This window comes from Electrona antarctica (genome assembly GCF_951216825.1).
Source record: "Electrona antarctica genome assembly, chromosome: 2".
In the NCBI taxonomy this organism is placed as follows: Eukaryota; Metazoa; Chordata; class Actinopteri; order Myctophiformes; family Myctophidae; genus Electrona; species Electrona antarctica.
This window is the reverse complement of record NC_136807.1, coordinates 5738592-5759876: the sequence shown is the minus strand read 5'-3', so window position 1 is coordinate 5759876 and position 21285 is coordinate 5738592. Positions and strand designations below refer to the sequence as shown.

Below are 21285 nucleotides of genomic sequence, written 5' to 3'. Positions count from 1 at the left end.
AAGGTAGTTTTACCATAATAGTGGAGACTCATTGCCCAGCCCTACTCTCATGTTTTAAGGTAGTTTTACCATAATAGTGAAGACGCATTGCCCAGCCCTACTCTCATGTTTTAAGGTAGTTTTACCATAATAGTGAAGACGCATTGCCCAGCCCTACTCTCATGTTTTAAGGTAGTTTTACCATAATAGTGAAGACGCATTGCCCAGCCCTACTCTCATGTTTTAAGGTAGTTTTACCATAATAGTGAAGACTCATTGCCCAGCCCTACTCTCATGTTGTGTCCTATCTTTCCCCAGCCCTACTCTCATGTTTTGTCCTATCTTTCCAGGTGGTTCCATCCAAACGTCACCGGCATCGAGGCAGAACAGCTGCTGTTGACGCGGGGGGTGCACGGGAGCTTCCTGGCCCGACCCAGCAAGAGCAACCCAGGAGACTTCACTCTGTCTGTCAGGTACAGAGTAACAGGACCTCTGCTCACGGCAGCGAGGGCTGCCCAACCGGCCCTTGGAACAATGCTTAACCCATTTAGGCCTGGCGTCGAAATAAAAAAACGTTCTGAAAGAATATATATTCAAAGATTTGTGCCGCATTTTCACGATTTTTCAAAAATAGCAGACCTACAAGCTCGTAGCGCGGCACTCGGTGGCGCGCTACGAGCCACCGAGTGGCTCGTATTCCCGTCCAGAATGGCTTAATCTCAACCATTTCAGACCTCAAGTCAAATCAAAATTGAACTGGGGACCCCCAATCCTGACAAGGAGTTGGAATTGTAGGAGTTGAGCCATTACACTTTGTTGGACTCGCTTCCACAGTGAAAATAACATTTTCACGATTTTTTTCCGCTCCTTTCTTATATCATTTGACATTTTGGCCAATGTTTGACCAGTTTCTATTGTATGGTTAGGCTCCCCGCTAAAACAAAAAAGATCCACAGCGCTCCGATGCTGGTACTGGTAGATGTGGTATGAACAATGGACAATGCAGATGAAAGTTGGATATCAGGGTTGCAGGGTTGGCGAAAGGGCCTTTCTGTGTGGAGTTTGCATGTTCTCCCCATGTCCCCTAGGGTAGGTACTAGGCATGTAACGATATATCATATATCGATATTAATCCCGACGATATGAATCTATTCGAATCGATTCATTGAAATAAAAAAATCGATTTTCAATTATTATTATTTTATTTTTTAGGGGGGCTAGTGTGTGATGTGAAATGTGAGCTTTAGTCATATTCCATCATATTCAAGTGCTTTTGGAGATAAATGATAGTCACTTTCAGTAGTAGAGCACTGTAGAGGGGAGCTGTGTGTCTGTGACTGTGCCCAGGTGATGATGGTCGTTGATGCTCATCAAGGAAGGCCATTATGTTTCTGCACTGTCAAAAGTAATGCTACTTCTTTTGCAATGTAGTTAAATAAAACATCTCAGGGGGGAAGATAAATTATATAAAATTAAAAAAACTGTATTTTTCTTTAAAATATATATTTTTTTAATATTGTGAAAAATCGTATCGTGAACCTCATATCGTGATACGAATCGTATCGTGAGTTGAGTGAATCGTTACATGCCTAGTAGGTACCCTCACAAAAACATGCAGTAATCCTGGTCTCTAAACTACCTCCCCCTGGCCAGCCGGGGCGCCTGATGGAGGGGAAAGGAACTGGTTGGAATAACGTGTTCCTTCCACGCGCTACGTCCAACCAGGGAAACTCCCCCCTGTCAGGTGTAAAGGAGCAACTTGGACACTCAGGCATGAAGGAAGCATGAGTTGAAGTCCGTTGCTCTCCCCATGTCCCCCATATATGGCGACTAGGTTGGCGGAGGGTGTGTAGAGCCCAGGATCACATTAGATAATTGACACAGGGGTGAAAAATGGGTTACAAAATCGTGGGATAAAAACTATATAAAAAAAAAAAGCTCTTATCTCCATATTTTAACTTTCTGTGTTTTTGCGTAAATGAACGCCCTGCTTGATCAGTGTCACACATCAAAAGTTTCGCGCCACGCTTCGAGCTTGTAGATCTGCTACTTTTTTAATTTGAATCCTAAAAAAGTAACAGTTTTTGGACATCATTTTATTTCCACCCGACAGACAATTATTATGCCAAGACTCAACACCTGCTTGAATGTATTTCCCCCCCATGATTGATCACATGGTTATGCATGCAGGCCCGCTCCCCCCCCGGGCAGGCCCGCTCCCTGGGCAGGCCCGCTCCCCCCCGGGCCCGCCATGCAGGCCCGCTCCCCCCCGGGCCCGCCATGCAGGCCCGCTCCCCCCCGGGCCCAGGCCCGCCATACAGGCCCCCCCCGGGCACGTCACACTGTTTTACGCAACGCACTGTTTTGCCAAGGTGTTGTTGAAGCGCCAATGGAAGCAATATAACATGATACACACAGCAGGGCATCTGATTCTGAAATGGGCTTTCTGCATGAATGCATTTAGCATCATGTTAAAGGAGCATTCAGTGATTTGGGTGATTTGGAAAAAAACCCGGTCCACCCGGTAACAAGATGTGCACATGCACACGCTCTACAGTGGGGGAAGTACAACAGACCAACAGCACGTGCACCAATGCCCGCCCCACACGATCATGATTGGAGGAAGGCCCCTCTCATCCCCAGGGAGGAACTCCTGTCCCCAAAAATAAGTGATATTTGAATTAAGTTACATCACTGAATATGCCTTTAACCAATTGACTGCTTTTGGTATTCCGTCATTTAAAATCCAACTGTTGTCTGCTTTTGACGGAATTATCCGTCAATTAATGTACTTTATCGATATGATATGAAAATCAACTTTTAACACTGACCCGGTTGCTAGGCAACACCTTCGTCACCCCCAGCACCAGGAGACGTGTGCGCGCATTCCATAGGGTCCCGTTAAAAGTAGGATCTTCTTTTGCTGTTATCTCTGAAACTATACGAGCGCTGTCCGTGGTCATCATCATCCATCCCATGTTCGGCACGGATTTGTGTTTTTCATCGCATCGCTCCCGACATATTAACGTTTCTGGCGAAAGATAAACATCGTGAGCTATTGCCAACACAAGCTGTTTATTACAATGGAGGTCTGCGAGCGAGGAAACATGTGAAAACATGGCAATCTGGCCCTATTCTGGCTGGCACCAGCTAACTACCCTCTATCGCCACCCGGTGGCAGTTAACTTAATTAACCCATTTTGGGCGGGAACCCCTTTTGGTGTTAGCATTATTGAAAAATAGCAGATCTACAAGCTCATAGTGCGCCACCGAGTGGCGCGCTACGAGCTTGTAGGTCTGCTATAGACTGACATAGAAACATAGCTTTTTCAGAAAACTGTCAGGATGTAGAAGACATTTTTAGAATCTGATCTCAGGTCAAAATGGGTTATTTAATAGTTTTAATTTACTCTGTGGTATTGCTACTTTTACTTTAACTTTACACCTTTTTTTTAAACTTACTTTACATTTTCTAATTGGTCTCGATTCCTCGCATAATGCTCAATGTAGGCACAAGGTCAGTAGCTGGGTTTAAATTCGTTAAAATCGTGCACTTGGTGACAAGTTTTTGATTTTTGGTATGGTGGTAGGTATGGTTATAAGGTTTTCAAAAACCATCGCAAACGAGTTGGGAGCGCCCCCTAGTGGTCCGTTTGCAATGAATCTAATATTAAATGGGTCAGTATATGGTTATAAATCAAAATAATTGATAAAAGAGATTTTCCAATGGATTCTATTAGTATTGGGTGTGCTAAATAACATACAAAAAAATTAGGAAAAAATAACTCCTGGAAAGGCATCATTTTCAAGATGGCGTCCACGATGGCTGCCGGGAGCTTAAAATGCCTATAAACTGGGATTTAATACATAAAAAATCATAACAATTATGCACTTGGTGACAAGTTCTTGATTTTTGGTATGGTGTTAGGGATGGGCATAAGGTTTTCAAAAACCATCGCAAACGAGTTGGGCTCGCCCCCTAGTGGTCCGTTTGCAATGAATCTAATATTAAATGGGCCAGTATATGGTTAAAAACCATAATAATGGATAAAAGAAAAAATTCAATGGATTCTATTAGTATTGGGTGTGCTAAATAACATACTAAAAATGTAGGAAAACATTCTGGAAAGGCATCATTTTCAAGATTGCGTCCACAATAGCTGCAAAATGCATATAAAGCTTGGATTTAATATGTAAAAAAAAAAAATAATAATTGATAAAATAGATTTTCCAATGGATTCTATTAGTATTGGGTATGCTAAATAACATATACACATTTTGGGTGAAAATAACTTCTGGAAAGGCATCATTTTCAAGATGGCGTCCACGGTGGCCTCAGTAAGCTTAAAATGCCTATATAAACTGGGATTGAATACATAAAAAATCATAACAATTATGCACTTGGTGACAAGTTTTAGATATTTGGCATGATGTTAGGTATGGGCATAATGTTTTCAAAAACCATCGCAAACAAGTTGGGCTCGCCCCCTAGTGGTCTGCAATGAATCCAATGCTGGCCTATTTAACATTGGATTCATTGCAAACAGACCACTAGGGGGTGAGTCCAACTCGTTTGCGATTTTGAAAACCTCATGCCCATACCTAACACCATACCAAAAATCAAAAACTTGTCACCAAGTGCACGATCTTGTTGCTTTTGGACGAATTCAGACCCAGCTACAGTCTCTCTGTGTCTGACTGGTGGTTGTTCAGAAACCTGCCAACCAATGATCATTGATAGGCATTCCAAGCTAATAGAAACTGCAGTCTATCTATTCCTGGAAAGTTATGCTGAGATAGAAGTCATTGCTCTTTCATTTCACAATTGAAGTCTTGTTTGAAATGACCAAACCACTGGTAGGCACGTTTCTGACGTGTCCACAGTCCTCTGAGACACAGACCCGGCAGACAGACAGACAGACAGACAGACAGACAGACAGACAGACAGACAGGCGGTACCATCTTATAATGAGCATTAGTGAAGACCAGTTAAATGAAGTTGAACATTTGCATCTTTGAACCCATTTAGGCCTGACGTCGAATGTGCCACATTTTTACGATTTTTCAAAAATAGCAGACCTACAAGCTCGTAGCGCGCCACTCGGTGGCGCGCTACGAGCTTGTAGGTCTGCTATTTTTCAATAGCTAAAGTATAACATAACGCTTAGTTAAAACACCAAAAGGGGTTCCCGTCCAGAATGGGTTATGTCAAGGAATTGATACTCCTTCTTGAGCTTCTAGATCTGCTATTTTCTGCGTGCAACTATACAGTGTGGATAAAGTATTGCATTAGCTTGTTCTTTGGCACCAGGGGGGCTTTCTGGCTGGTGCAAAGTTCAGCCGGGTGAACAAACAAAGCTCAGGGGTGTTGTGGTCCTGGGAGCCTCCAGGCAGGCGATGAACCGACCGAACACATGAGTCAATCTGCCTGCATGGAGCCAGGCAGCCGATGAACCGACCGAACACATGAGTCAATCTGCCTGCATGGAGCCAGGCAGCCGATGAACCGACCGAACACATGAGTCAATCTGCCTGCATGGAGCCAGGCAGGCGATGAACCGACCGAACACATGAGTCAATCTGCCTGCATGGAGCCAGGCAGGCGATGAACCGACCGAACACATGAGTCAATCTGCCTGCATGGAGCCAGGCAGGCGATGAACCGACCCAACACATGAGTCAATCTGCCTGCATGGAGCCAGGCAGGCGATGAACCGACCGAACACATGAGTCAATCTGCCTGCATGGAGCCAGGCAGGCGATGAACCGACCGAACACATGAGTCAATCTGCCTGCATGGAGCCAGGCAGGCGATGAACCGACCGAACACATGAGTCAATCTGCCTGCATGGAGCCAGGCAGGCGATGAACCGACCGAACACATGAGTCAATCTGCCTGCATGGAGCCAGGCAGCCGATGAACCGACCGAACACATGAGTCAATCTGCCTGCATGGAGCCAGGCAGGCGATGAACCGACCGAACACATGAGTCAATCTGCCTGCATGGAGCCAGGCAGGCGATGAACCGACCGAACACATGAGTCAATCTGCCTGCATGGAGCCAGGCAGGCGATGAACCGACCGAACACATGAGTCAATCTGCCTGCATGGAGCCAGGCAGGCGATGAACCGACCGAACACATGAGTCAATCTGCCTGCATGGAGCTAGGCAGGCGATGAACCGACCGAACACATGAGTCAATCTGCCTGCATGGAGCCAGGCAGGCGATGAACCGACCGAACACATGAGTCAATCTGCCTGCATGGAGCCAGGCAGGCGATGAACCGACCGAACACATGAGTCAATCTGCCTGCATGGAGCCAGGCAGGCGATGAACCGACCGAACACATGAGTCAATCTGCCTGCATGGAGCCAGGCAGGCGATGAACCGACCGAACACATGAGTCAATCTGCCTGCATGGAGCCAGGCAGGCGATGAACCGACCGAACACATGAGTCAATCTGCCTGCATGGAGCCAGGCAGCCGATGAACCGACCGAACACATGAGTCAATCTGCCTGCAGTGCATGGCCTCTGTGTGCTGTTGGCCACGTTTGAAATGGACAATGGTGGAAGAAATATTTTGATATTGTAACCCCCACCTGTACCCCACTCTGCGTATTACGGTGGACGCTTTGTTCTAGGTCCGTTAAAGCTGTTATGTTCGATGTACAATGACCACAGTGACACATCAGACGACACAGTAACTTTTGTTGAGTAACCTCTTGGCACTCTTTTAGTATTTTAGCAGCTGTATAGTGCACATGAAATACATACAAACAATGGTACATTAGCCGGCAAACAATAACCCCCAAAATAAAAATAGAAAATGAAATGTCTTAAGTGAAGTCGTCACTTTTTAGAGCTCTGTACTCTGTCAGTATTGGGTCCAAAGTCAAGTCAAGTGTTTGTAATAATCACTCGATTAGTCAGTGAATAGTTCGTTGGAATCAGACTGATCTAGTCTGACTCTGATCCAGAGTTTCACACAGACCGGGTCTATGTGATCAATTCAGTTCGTTGGAGTGCACTCTTAATCACGCGTTCGAATTCAGCACCAGTCGGGTGACTGGCACAATCCTACCATCAACAGACCGTCCGTCTGCTGTCTGAGAACGTGGTTGATGCAGATCTGGTCCTGGAATCATCAAACTGGGTAGCTCGCCATCAACTGGATCTCCAGGGTTACTGGGTCTCCAGGGTTCTGGTTACCAGGAATACTGGTCTCCAGGGATCTTCAACCTCATCAAAAAACCTGACCTGTATTTGAAACAGGTCTTTTAGTTCTATAATCTAACTCTATATGAATTAAATCTCTCTATTGTGTTCTCATCATGTTCTTTTCTTGTTGTACAACCTTTTTAATCTCAATCAACTGAGTATTGCGGAATGCAAATACTCTATGAACTCAGTTTTTAACTCTAAACCCAAATACCATATGAAATGAACTTTTAGAATTATATCTTCACATATGCTTGGCATATTTTTAACCAATAACTGGTTGAATACAAAATAAAAGTATTAAACTGCTTCAGTTTAACCATTATATCAACATACAAAAATATCAAATACCTCTTATTAAATCATGAACTCAAAATTACATTTTGGTGCAAAATAAAATACATCATAATGCTTTTCTGTCATAATACATCACCCAAAGGCACTAATTAACTCTCAATGTGTTTAACACATACTGACAATGTTGATAGAATACCTCTTGTAATTTACTATTTATGACCACAAAATGTGGAATGCACCTTTAAAATGCATTTGCACCATAATGAGTAATTGTAACATTTCCCATCTGAAAGTGCATCTTAAAACTCAAATCCCGTTTTTGTGCAGTTAGTACAATAACAGTAAAATAATATATTTCCCACAACACTAGTAAGTTACAGCAACAACATTTCAACAGTCACATATGTCTCACCGAATCACATCCAATGTTCCAGTACTGAGCGACGTCAGGACTCAACTCTCACAACAGGGGTTTGCCTGTATAAACAGGGTGCTAGCTGTTAGCATCATGTATGAAAGACGTTAGCATTAGCTAGTTAGCAAAACATGTCATTGAGTTGATTTGTTTATCTCACCGAGTGGGTTAACGTTTGGTTCACACACCAAACGGCTGCAGGATTCTCCCCTGGCAAGACTAACATACAGCACCACACTGTAGCCACAGCTGGTGTATCTGTTCTGTTAGTTATATACTTTTTTATGAACTTAGTCTCTCTCAGCTTTTCACTGCTGCTGCTGAACACCATAGAGTATATATATAATAGAGACTGAACTAGCGCGAAGCTCCGCCCCCCAGCTATTCATGTCAGTGGAAGTTGCTCAGTGGCGTTTTGAAGCACCCGGAAGACTGCCGGAAGTCCCTCCCAGGACCTCAACTTTGAGGTCCTGAGTGACGTAGGGCAACCGAGCGCTCAACGTTAAAGCCCAGCTGCACGGGGTTTCCCGGTCATGAATCCACGGGTCCGCCTGTAGTCCCTCGTCCTACCACTAGGACCTAGAGCTTCAACGTTGGAAAGCCTGCCTGCCCCCTTGCTGAACACTCGCGCCAACGTGAAAGAGGAAGTGTAGACGTGGTGACGTCACTTTCAGCTACGCTGTTGGGATCCTTTCAAGTGTGTGCTTGTAAAAAGCAGTGCTGCCCTCTAGTGTTGCTTTCAAGTATACCTCATGAACAACTAAACCATTGTGTATTCACCCGCTTCGAATGGGATCAGTGTATTGAAACGGGGAAAATCAGGTGCAATCAGGTATTAGTAGTTTGAGGTAGGTTCTTTTGTACATGTTTTTAAATAAAACAATACCTTATAATGAATTTCAATACAAATAAAATAATGTCCTGGTTAACCTTGTTAACTCTTTTAGCTTGTAAGCTGGGTTTTCCACCTGGGTTACAATATGTTTTATTTTTTTACTTTTTTTTTACCCATTTAGGCCTGACGTCGAAATTTAAAAAATGTCTTTTCCGGAAAAAAACATGTTTCTATGTCAGTTGTTCTCAAACATATTCATGTCAAGGAACCCCAAATATATATATGACATTGGCCCGCTGACCCCCCCCCCGCCCCCCCCCCCCCCCCCCCCATCTGAAAATATGTAGTTCCAGGGACCCTCCCAGTACCAAAGATTTGAGTTAAAAACTCGCTCTGAGTATATTCAAAGATTTCAGGCACATTGTCACGATTTTTCAAAAATAACAGACCTACAAGCTCGTAGCACGCCACTCGGTGGCCCGCTATGAGCTTGTAGATCTGCTATTTTTCAATAGCGAAATTATAACATTATAACACCAAAAGGGGTTCCCGCCCAAAATGGGTTAAGTAAAAGTAGCAATACCACAATGTAAAACTATTTACGAAACTAAAAGTTTAGTCAAACACCTATATTGACATGTTTTTAGTTGAGTAAAAGTACAATAGTATTGGCATCAAAATACAGGAGAAAAGTACACTTTTTCATAAAAAAAAAAGAGAGATTCTTTATTGTTGTGTCATGCACCCAAGGCGCCCAGCCCACATGGACTTATAGGACACACCATACAAATCATTGCGTCAGTATTGCATTGTGTACAAGAAACAGTTTTTTTTTTACACAAACAAAACATTCTGCCTTTTTTCCCACGCTTTGCATACAAAGTCTGCTAAAGCAAAAAATACCTTTCCTAAAACAAAATTCCAACTTTTCGTAGTCCTCTAACCAGAAAAAGTTAACACAGATAGTTGTCATTTTACAAAATAATACATGTCTTAGTTCTTCATATAATGGGCAGTAAAACAAAAAATGAATTTCATTTTCAATTCCTTTCAAATCACACAGTAAACATACTCTGTCCTCCTCAGGAGTACCAATGAATCTACCCGTTTCTATAAGCTCACAATGTAATGCATTGCGACACATTGTCAGAGTCAGTATGGCCTGGCCTCTGTGTGCAGTTGGCCAAGTTTGAAATGGAAAGCGATCGCTTTCCCTGAATTCCCTCCCTCCCTCCGTCCGTCCGCCCGTCTGTCCGTCTGTCCTTGGAGGAGCAGGGGATCTCTGACACGCTTCCCTCCCTCCCTCCCTCCCTCCCTCCGTCCGCCTGTCTGTCCGTCTGTCCTTGGAGGAGCAGGGGATCTCTGACACGCTTCCCTCCCTCCCTCCTTCCCTCCCTCCGTCCGTCCGCCCGTCTGTCCGTCTGTCCTTGGAGGAGCAGGGGATCTCTGACACGCTTCTCGGACGCTCTTCCAGGAAAAGTAGTTGAATAACAGAGACTGAGGGGAAGTGGCCGTTTTGCTGCCTTTCCCGCCTGGATTTGATCACACGCCAAATGATTAAAGCCTCGGGAGGAAGCCAGGGACGGCCTTCGGTGCCTCTATTTAAGTCTTTAGTCAAAATACAAACATATATATTGGCATCAAAATATACTTAAAAGCTAAAGGAAAAGTACTAATTATCAGAATCATATATTGTATCATGTTATTGCGAACGCAGTGAGCATTTACTATGAGACCCAGCAGATCATGTCTGTCTGTGTGTCTGTCACGCTGTAACACCACCCGCCCGCCACCAGAGGGCGCAGCTGTATCACACACAAAAACACACACACACACACACACACACATGCACGCACGCACACACACACACACACACACACACACACACACACACACAAACAACTTAACTTAATAAAAAAAAACTTTAAAAAAAAACTTAAAAAGAAAACTTTAAAAAAAAAACTTAAAAAGAAAAAACTTAAAAAGAAAAAGGAACTTAAAAAAACTTAACTTAAAAAAAAACTTAAACTTTAAAAAAAAGAACAAACAAACCCTTAAAGTACGTAATTTATTCTAATTGTTGTTATTGCAATTTACGAGCTGCGTTCGCTTCCCGCGTTCGCGCATCTTACTTGTTGTACTATTATTGATTGATTGATTATCCACTTAAGCCGTATTTTACTGTATAATAATACTTCTACAAACACAGTGATCTGCAGAGTAACTAATAACTCAAGTTGTCAAATAATGTATTGGAGTAAAAAGTACAATATTTTGCTGTTGAGATGTAATGGTAGCCTGACATTCACCACCATGAATTTGTACTTAAGCACAGTACTTATATTTATAAATATTCTTAGTAAATATACGTTACACTTCTTTGGGTCGTGAGCTAAATAAACTGGACATGACACAGAATTGTTGTTCTATTTTTTGGTAAACTCAACTACAGCCTATGGCAGAGAGAGAGAGAGCAATATTTTACAGAGAATTGTTTTTTCCTTTTCTTCCTTTTTCTTTTTACAGAAGCACTAAGCCTCGATTTCTCTTTGAGAGAGAGAGAGACAGAGAGGGAGAAAGGTAGAGAGGGGGAGAGAGAGAGATGGGGGGGAGAGGAAGAGAGGGGGAGAAAGAGGGGGAGAGGGAGAAAGGGAGAGAGAGAGAGATGGGGGGGGGGGGGGGAGAGAGAGAGAGAGAGAGAGAGAGAGAGAGAGAGAGAGAGAGAGAGAGAGAGAGAGAGAGAGAGAGAGAGAGAGAGAGAGAGAGAGAGAGAGAGAGAGAGAGATCCGAGCAGTTCCTCTCTTGGCAACAGAAGCTTTTAAGAGGCTCATCATCAGGGAGCGCAGCGCCTGGAAACAGACCCCAAAGCATTTGTTAGTAGCCTCTACTCTCTGGCTGTGCAGCTGGTGTTGGCGTGTGTGTGTGTGTGTGTGCGCGTGTGCGTGTACCACACTGTACAATCCTGAGTGTTAATTTAATTCTGATAGTGGACCCTTACGGGTCCATTTGGTTCCATGTGTAGTGTGTACACTCTCAGAGTTAAAGGAGCACTTCACCCATTTTCAACTTAAAGAGCAAATAACATGCATTTTTAAACTGCTTTTAATATTTAATATATTGTTTATGTCCCTCAAAGTTATTTCTAATGGTTTGAGCCTCAATCACCACTCTGATATAACCAGTCATTTCTTTCTGGACTTTGAAAGCAGTTTTAGCTGCAGTACCACTATGTCCTGAGGTGGTGGGGGTGCTGATATGCAGATTATTTAATATTTGAGTCATTATAATACTGATGCTAGATAAAACCAGGCTTGTTTCCATTCCATGCCAGCTTGGAAAATCAACAATGGTGGACATTGTAAACAAAGTGGAAATGCAAATTTGGAACTGAAGACTGAAGAAGAGGAGGAATTATACAAAGTAGGATTGTTCAAAATTGGTTATTTGTTGCGATAGAAAACACATACAGTATGGGAGGCCCAAAAACACAAAAGTTGAATTTTATGTTATAGGTCCTTTAATGTCTTCATATAATTCGTCCCCGCACTAGGCTCATTATAAGATGCCGGAATTTCTGGCTATACTCACAATGCGTCTCATTGGTGGGCTGTGAACGGGTCAGAAACCTGCCTACCAATGATCTCATCGATGGGGATTCCAAGCTAATTACCACAGAAACAACAGCCTCTCTCTTCCAGGAAAGTTAGCACGCTGAAATAGAAGCCATTGTTCTTGCACTAATAAAAACTAAACAAAAATCTCGTTTGAAATGATCAAACCTGCATGCACGTTGTCACTGGTAGGCGGGTTTCTGAACTCTCCACATCCCTCCTCTGAGACACAGAGTGAGTGGACAAAAATGGTACCATATTATACTGAGCATTAATGAGGAGGCTGAGGACCAATGTATAAATAGGTGAAGTGGTCCTTTAAGGGTTTCTGTGTGTGTGTGTGTGTGTGTGTGTTTGTGTGTGTGTGTGTGTGTGTGTGTGTGTGTGTGTGTGTGTGTGTGTGTGTGTGTGTGTGTGTGTGTGTGTGTGTGTGTGTGTGTGTGTGTGTGTGTGTGTGTGTGTGTGGATAGGTGTCATACATCAGACACGAGGGGGGGGGGGACTGTCTAGCCACATAGGGCCTGTCACATTCACGCAGGCAGACAGACACCGACACCCACTCACACACGCATGCACACATTGTGGGTCAATTGGCAGAAATAGCCTTTTGGCCTGCTATAAGGAGAGGGGGGGGGGGGGGGGGGCATTTTGAAGTAAGGTGGGGGGGGTGGGGGGGGTGGGGGGGGGGGGGAGGAGGAACGCAGGAAGTGAAGGTCAGAGCAGAGGAAGTTGATGAACTTCAAAAGGCGAAACACAAGAGCCCATGCAGGCCAGGTCCTCCTACACCAGGGGTTCCCAAAGTGGGGTCCGGGGACCCCCAGGGGTACCTGAGGGAGTTCCAGGGGGGACCCAGCTAAATGATAGTTTGGAACCAAATGGACCATTATGGGTCTGTAACTCAGAGAGTGTACAAATGGAACCAAATGGACCCTAACGGGTCCATTTGGTTCCATTTGTATACTCTCAGAGTTAAATTAGCATTGATTTTACAATATAAATTGGGGGTCCCAGAGATAGAAATGCTATTAAATGGGGGTCCGTAGACTAATGCATGTCAAACTGGGGGTCCTTGAAATGAAACGGGTTGAAAATCACTGCTAGAGACATACAAATCTTCTTTTATTGGGGTCCCTGGCATAGCTTTTCAAATGGGGGTCTGCGGGATAATTAGTGTCAATTCGGGGGTCCTTGACATGAAAACGTTTGGGAACCACTGTCCTACACTCTGACCACATGCATCTCATACTCCTCTCCCTCCACACGCGCTCCTATCGGTGTTTACTTTGTTATTGTCAAACGCACACGCACACACACACACGCACACACACACACGCACACACACACACACACACACGCACACACACACACACACACACACACGCACACACACACACACACACGCACACACACGCACGCACACACACACACACACACACACACACACACACACACACACACACACACACACACACACACACACACACACACACACACACGCAGGCTCACAAACACACAAACACACACAACAGCCAATGGCCTGTATTGGAGGCCAATGGCCATCATACGATCCCTAAAATAGCATAAGCACACAACGGTTTGCATGCGCGTGGCTCGTTGTTAGCTCGTACATCGGCTATTTTTGGACCGCGAAATTGCTCTCGTCAACACTCTCCTTTCAGCTTGGCGACACGTCATGTCCGCCGGGCTGATGCGGTCATTAGACGGAGAATATAATTATCCCTTAGCGTGCCTTATCGGAGCAGAGGAGAGGATAATTAGCCAGTCATTAGCCAGCCGGGCTCTCTTCTTACCGGGGCCATTATGAGGGGGACAGTCAGTCTCACTGTTCAGGCCCTAATGGACGCAGGGGGACTCGCTCTTATCTCCCTCTCCCTGCCTTCCCCTCCTCTGCTTATCTCCCCCGCTCCCTTCTTTCCTGGCCCGGGAGGGTTGAGGGGGAGGGAGGAGGAGGGAGGAGGTATTTGGGTCGCTGTCAGATGTGTTTTCTATAGACGGAGCCAAAAGTTGCTCTGGTGGATGGCTCACTCAGACGGCTTTTGAAGACTGTGGGACAGACACACAGACAGAAACAGACAGACAGACAGACAGACAGACAGAGGGAGAGAGAGGCACAGACAGACAGACAGACAGACAGACAGACAGAGGAGACACAGACACAGACAGACAGACAGACAGACAGACAGACAGAGCAGACACAGACACAGGCAGAGGGAGATAGAGGCAGAGAGACACGGACAGACAGAGAGACAGACAGACAGACAGACAGACAGAGGAGACACAGACACAGGCAGAGGGAGATAGAGGCAGAGAGACACAGACAGACAGATAGCCAGACAGACAGACAGATAGCCAGACAGACAGACAGATAGCCAGACAGAGGGAGAGACAGACAGACAGACAGACAGAGAGACAGAGAGACAGAGGAGACACAGACACAGGCAGAGGGAGATAGAGGCAGAGAGACACGGACGGACGGAGAGAGAGAGAAAACTTATAGAAAAGATAAAGTTTCTCCAGTCATCTCTCATGCTCTTTTATACACCAAAGAAAGACCCTGCGGAGAAAGAGAAGGCGAATACTGTACAAAACTTTTTTTTCCTCTGTTTTGCAGAAATGATCACCTAGGAGAGTAGATAGATTTATTTATCTCTCCCTCTAGCTGCTGTATTATTCCATAACGCCAGGATGGCAGCGAGCCACTCACTTAGACACAGTAGCTCTGCCGCTGGGAGATCTTTCAAAAATAGCAGACCTGCGGAAGTGCCGTTCTCAAACCCAAGACGCTAAAAAACAGTAAAAATGACGGAGGCGTGGCGTCTAAAGCAGACCTGAGCCACAGGAGGCACTAGAGCCGCTAGGCGAGCGTGTCAGTGTAACGTGGAACGTTGCAATGTTGGCTTCAGACGGCCTAACTCATCCTAAGTGGGCGTGGCTACTCCCCACAGTGGGCGGCGGTGGTTCAGCGGTAGAGTGGTACAGTGGCTGGATGGTAACCACAAGGTTGCCAGTTCGAACCCGGGCTCCCCCAGAGTTAGTGTCGAAGTGTCCTTGAGCAAGACACTGATGTGCTCCTGATGTGCTGATTGGTGCCTTGCATGGTCTATATATATATATCTATATAAATGCACCATTTACCATTTACCATCCCAACACGTCAACCGTTTGCCATTTGGTCAAATCTGATCGAAGCCGCCACCCGTTTGCCGACTTGGGAGTGAGAAGGGCTGAAAATAATTGTTTTATTTTATTATTATTATTCTTTAATAACCCATTAGACCGGGGGCCGGTCGAAATGTGTTCTAAACAGTTTTCTGAAAAACATACGTTGCTATATATTTGTATTCATGCTGTGGACTGTTTGTTTTGGATGTGACTGTTTTAGTTATACTCTTATACCTGTTGTTTTGTTTGTCTAAAACCACAGGACCACAATGGAAATGAGTCAACTTTGTGTTTTATCACTTTCTATGAGAAGCATGCAACAAGCATGTGTTTTTTCTTTCAAACATAACAAATCAAATATAAATCAAATCAAGTATATTCCATTTAGTTTAGTAAGTCTTTGAGACTGAGGGAGAGAGAGAGAGTAGGAGACACAAGAAGATGGTTCTGGGGAGAACTAGAATTTTAATCACTCCTGTTTGTTTGTTTGCTGGTTTGTTTGCTAGAACTTGAACAGATGGTGGACTTTCATGGATCTGGATGGGAATGATCAGTAGGCTGATCTGAAGAGATGGACAATTATTTCGGTCGCCTCAATCCAGTGTAGAAGCAATCAAGTACATAGGAACACAGTAATAATGAATAATGATACTGTGTGTGTGTGTGTGTGTGTGTGTGTGTGTGTGTGTGTGTGTGTGTGTGTGTGTGTGTGTGTGTGTGTGTGTGTGTGTGTGTGTGTGTGTGTGTGTGTGTGTGTGTGTGTGTGTGTGTGTGTGTGTGTGTGTGTGTGTGTGTGACAACGTATAAATACAACTATAGGCTTATAGAGAGAATTACCACACTGAAAATCCTGAGTGTTAATTTAACTCTGATAGTGGACCCTTACGGGTCCATTTGGTTCCATGTGTATGCATTACACGCACACGCACGTTCAGGGACACAGATCAATGAGTAGAAATGAATACCGTAGTAGATACAAAGTGATTGTTTCAGCCTGTCCTTGAGTCAGAAACGTTTAACCCGTTTAGAGGTGAGGCAGATTCTACAAAAGCCTTGTGCAGTAAATACAAAAAAAACTGATAAGTGGCTCAGGGGTAGAGCAGCCGCTTAGGAACCGGAAGGTTCCCAGTTCGATCCCGGGCTCCGCCTGAGTTAGTGTCGAAGTGTCCTTGAGCAAGACCCCTAATTGCTCCTGATGTGCAGGTTGGTCCCTTGCATGGTTTCCTCTCTCCATCGGTGTGTGTGTGAATGGGTGAATGTAATGCACAATCTATGTAAAGCCTTGGATGAAGGCGCTATATAAATGCACCATTTACTATTCATAATGGTTATTATAATGCATTATAGAATTATATGAGAATTGAAATGCACTATAAGCATCATGGAAAAGACAGTTATGAAGTATTTTTGTTAAGCATTATGAATATGTATGAGTGCTTACAAGTATAATTATTGTGTTCTAAACAGACTAATATTAATTAGTATGTTTATAATGCATTATAGAAATTGGCTTCATAGAAAGCATTACCAGAAACTTCCCTTTGCTGAACGAGAGAGAGAGAGAGAGAGAGAGAGAGAGAGAGAGAGAGAGAGAGAGAGAGAGAGAGAGAGAGAGAGAGAGAGAGAGAGAGAGAGAGAGAGAGAGAGAGAGAGAGAGAGAGAGAGAGAGAGAGAGAGAGAGAGAGAGAGAGAGAGTTCTCAATCTCTGCCCGAACCCGGCCCGACATTTTCGGGTAGGGCCGGGCCCAAAATGCACGATAATTAGTCGGGCCGGCCGAGCCTCGGGCTCTGTGATTTTCCGTGATTATTATTATTTTTTTTTATATAATTTTATTATAACAAAAATAACAATTCTGTTGTTTGTGTAATGTATTTATTTAATATGAAGAGGGCTGAGCTGGTGAATGTTGGCGATTAACTTTTACAGTTTAGGCTATTATACTATATGTGACTGAAGGAGGAGGAGGCGATGATCAGCAGCAGGCAGCAGCGCACCAAAGTGACAGAATAGAACGGTGGTTGTTGAACTTGCTACCACTGGCTGGCCTCTGGTTTGCCAACCAAATGAGCTGCTTACTGCTCAGCATCAACTATATAACTTAAGTCAACTTGCCATATGCTTAAATGTTTTATAAGACCATCGATTTATCCGTAATAGCTCGTTTTGGAAACGTCGGGGCTTAACGAGACACTGCTGTCTCGTTGAACCCAGCTGGGTGAATAAGCTAAATTAGGCTACCTAATCAACGGTAAATGCTCCATATAACTATGAAAGCGCCTGCACGTAATATAGTTACATGATGACCAAGCAATGTTACAGTCACACTGTAGGCTACAGCTATTTGGTTTACAAATCGTATCGCAGCACGCTGTAGCCTACAGCTATTTAAATTCCCCATCGTAGCGCAGCGCGCCTCGTTGTGTGCCCACTGCCCAAAATAAAAGATCTGCAAGCTGTCGACAGACTCGACACGCCATCGAGCGGCATGTTGATGGTTTGTATGTCTGTTCTTTTGGTTAGGCAACGCACATTACGCGTGGTATGTGGGTTTGAGAGGCAATGATTAATGTAAACTATACAGTAACCTAGTAGATTATAGCCAAGTTGACTTGAATTGTCATAATATTGCCAGTAGCCTATTGGACATAATTAACTGCGTCACTTCAGAGGATCGCTGCTACTTTGATTCAGAAGATGTTTACTCACCCCTGGAAATTGCTGGAAACCATTAGAATGTTGAAAATGGAACATTATCAGCCAATTAACGTGAGTTACATAAATCCTTTATTTCGGCGACTAGACTATTAGTGCGTTCTCTGACACGGTCGTCTCAATAATCCACGGCGCGCGCCGCGGCCATATAGTGGCATTTTCTTTTCTCCTTTTTTTCTCTTTTATTTCACTCGGGCTTTTTCGGGTTTTCGGGCCTGACATTATGGTAATTGTTAGGGTAGGGCCGGGCCTCGGGCCGACCCAGTTAGGGTAGGGTAGGGCCGGGCCTTAATTTTCAGGCCCGATGAGAACTCTAGAGAGAGAGAGAGAGAGAGAGAGAGAGAGATCTTTACAGAAAGGGACGGAGGGAATGGATAGAAGGAGAGGAAAAGGAAATGGCAATTTCATGCCGGACAGGGAGAGTGAAAAGGGATGGAGGTAAATAGGATTTGTGTCACTTGATACGACCATTAGATGATAATCAGTTTAGGGAGAGGGAGAGAGAGAGACACAGAGACAGACAGACGTGTGTGGACTAACATGCGTCTTCCACAGATGTGAGTGCGCACGTGCATCCACATGTTTTGCATTTGTAACGCACAGATTCAAAGCTTCCGTTCCACTGAAGTCACTTCAATATGGAAAATGACGTGATGATGCAAATGTTTCTTTATCTGTCCAGCTAGCAGATCCTCGGCCGCAAACGCCATAAACCTGCTCTCTACATACAAACATCATTGCGGTTGGAACCTTGTGTAAATAAACCTGTATTCCAATGGCCCCTATATTCTGATTATTTACTTACAGCTTAAGCTTAAGTTATTATTGGCACAATGTGTATAAAATACTTTTTTTATTTTTGCTACTTTCGTGTGACACTCAAAGTAGGGAATTACTGTAATTTGACACAAAAACTAAAAGTTGAATTATGGAGATAATCGTTTCTGAAGGATATTTCCACAAAAGATACATCAACACTCAACTCAACTCTAACCCCCCCTCTCTCTCTCTCTCTCTCTCTCCTCTCTCTCTCTCTCTCTCTGTCGGTGTGGGGCTTGGATAAACAGCTCTAAAATAGATAAACCATATTTAATCTGTCCTTGTCCTTTGTTCACGTTCCTGAAAGACCCTGCGGTTTTCTTTTTGTCTCCATACTGATGTCAGCAGAGCAAACAGAATGTCACACAGCGGATTGTGCTGTAGGACACTGGTTCTCAACATGGGGCATGGGGACCCCGAGAGGTACTTGAGGGGTTTCCATTGGTCCCCCCGCCCCAACTAAATGATTGAAAGTTAGAAACCAAATGGACCCTTACGGGTCTGTAACTCCGAGAGAGTACAAGGAACCAAATGGACCCTTACGGGTCTGTAACTCCGAGAGAGTACAAGGAACCAATTGTATGAGTGTACAAATGGAACCTTACAGGTGCATGAATACTTTAATACCCATAAGAATATGCATAATGTATGTCTGGAGTCGTTGTTAAACTTAAAGGGTACCAAATGTATAATAATGCTTGATTTATACTGCATCGTACGATCGCGTCACGTCCTGAAAACACAGCCGATCTACAAGCTCACAACGTGCCTAGAATGTCTATTTTCGGGACATAAACCAGTGTACAATATATATTTCTGTTCTTTCAAGACTTTTTTGTGGCCTTTATTCATAGTTTATACTAGTAGAGATTGACAGGAAACGGGGAGTGAGACGGGGAAAGACATGCGGCAAAGATTGGCCAGGAACGGGACTGGAACGCGCACTACGCTGCCAGACTATACTTACAGTATGATCCTAGGTACCCGGACTGCCAGACTACAGTATGATCCTAGGTGCCCGGACTGCCAGACTACAGTATGATCCTAGGTGCCCGGACTGCCAGACTATACTTACAGTATGATCCTAGGTGCCCGGACTGCCAGACTACAGTATGATCCTAGGTGCCCGGACTGCCAGACTATACTTACAGTATGATCCTAGGTGCCCGGACTGCCAGACTATACTTACAGTATGATCCTAGGTGCCCGGACTGCCAGACTATACTTACAGTATGATCCTAGGTGCCCGGACTGCCAGACTACAGTATGATCCTAGGTGCCCGGACTGCCAGACTACAGTATGATCCTAGGTGCCCGGACTGCCAGACTATACTTACAGTATGATCCTAGGTGCCCGGACTGCCAGACTATACTTACAGTATGATCCTAGGTGCCCGGACGGCCAGACTATACTTACAGTATGATCCTAGGTACCCGGACTGCCAGACTATATACTTACAGTATGATCCTAGGTGCCCGGACGGCCAGACTATACTTACAGTATGATCCTAGGTGCCCGGACGGCCAGACTATACTTACAGTATGATCCTAGGTGCCCGGACGGCCAGACTATACTTACAGTATGATCCTAGGTGCCCGGACGGCCAGACTATACTTACAGTATGATCCTAGGTGCCCGGACTGCCAGACTATGGTAAATGGTAAATGGTGCATTTATATAGCGCCTTAAGGTGCTTTACATAGATTGTGCATTACATTCACCCATTCATACACACATTCATACACCGACGGCAGCGGAAACCATGCAAGGTACCAACCAGCACATCAGGAGACAATTTGGGGTTCAGTGTCTTGCTCAAGGACACTTCGACATGTAGACAGGAGGAGCCGGGATTCGAACCGCCGACCCATGGATCATTGGACAACCTGCTCTATCTCCTGAGCCACAGCCGCCCGATCATACTTACAGTATGATCCTAGGTGCCCGGACGGCCAGACTATACTTACAGTATGATCCTAGGTACCCGGACTGCCAGACTATATACTTACAGTATGATCCTAGGTGCCCGGACTGCCATACTATACTTACAGTATGATCCTAGGTGCCCGGACTGCCAGACTATACTTACAGTATGATCCTAGGTGCCCGGACTGCCAGACTATACTTACAGTATGATCCTAGGTGCCCGGACTGCTAGGCCAGCGGTCCAGGCCGATAACATTTTTGAGAGGCGCTAGCCCCTCCTATG

At 44.7% G+C, this 21285-nt stretch overlaps 1 protein-coding gene across 2 annotated transcripts in view; it reads left to right on the top strand.

Annotated features, from left to right (window-relative positions):
* ptpn11b (protein tyrosine phosphatase non-receptor type 11b) overlaps window positions 1-21285 on the top strand; it is a 119345-nt gene that overhangs the window by 42456 nt on the left and 55604 nt on the right. For both annotated transcript variants that reach the window (XM_079489755.1, XM_079489756.1), the window contains exon 2: window positions 330-452. In XM_079489755.1, coding sequence (XP_079345881.1) covers window positions 330-452 — 123 coding nt within the window. The remainder of the gene's footprint in view (window positions 1-329; window positions 453-21285) is intronic.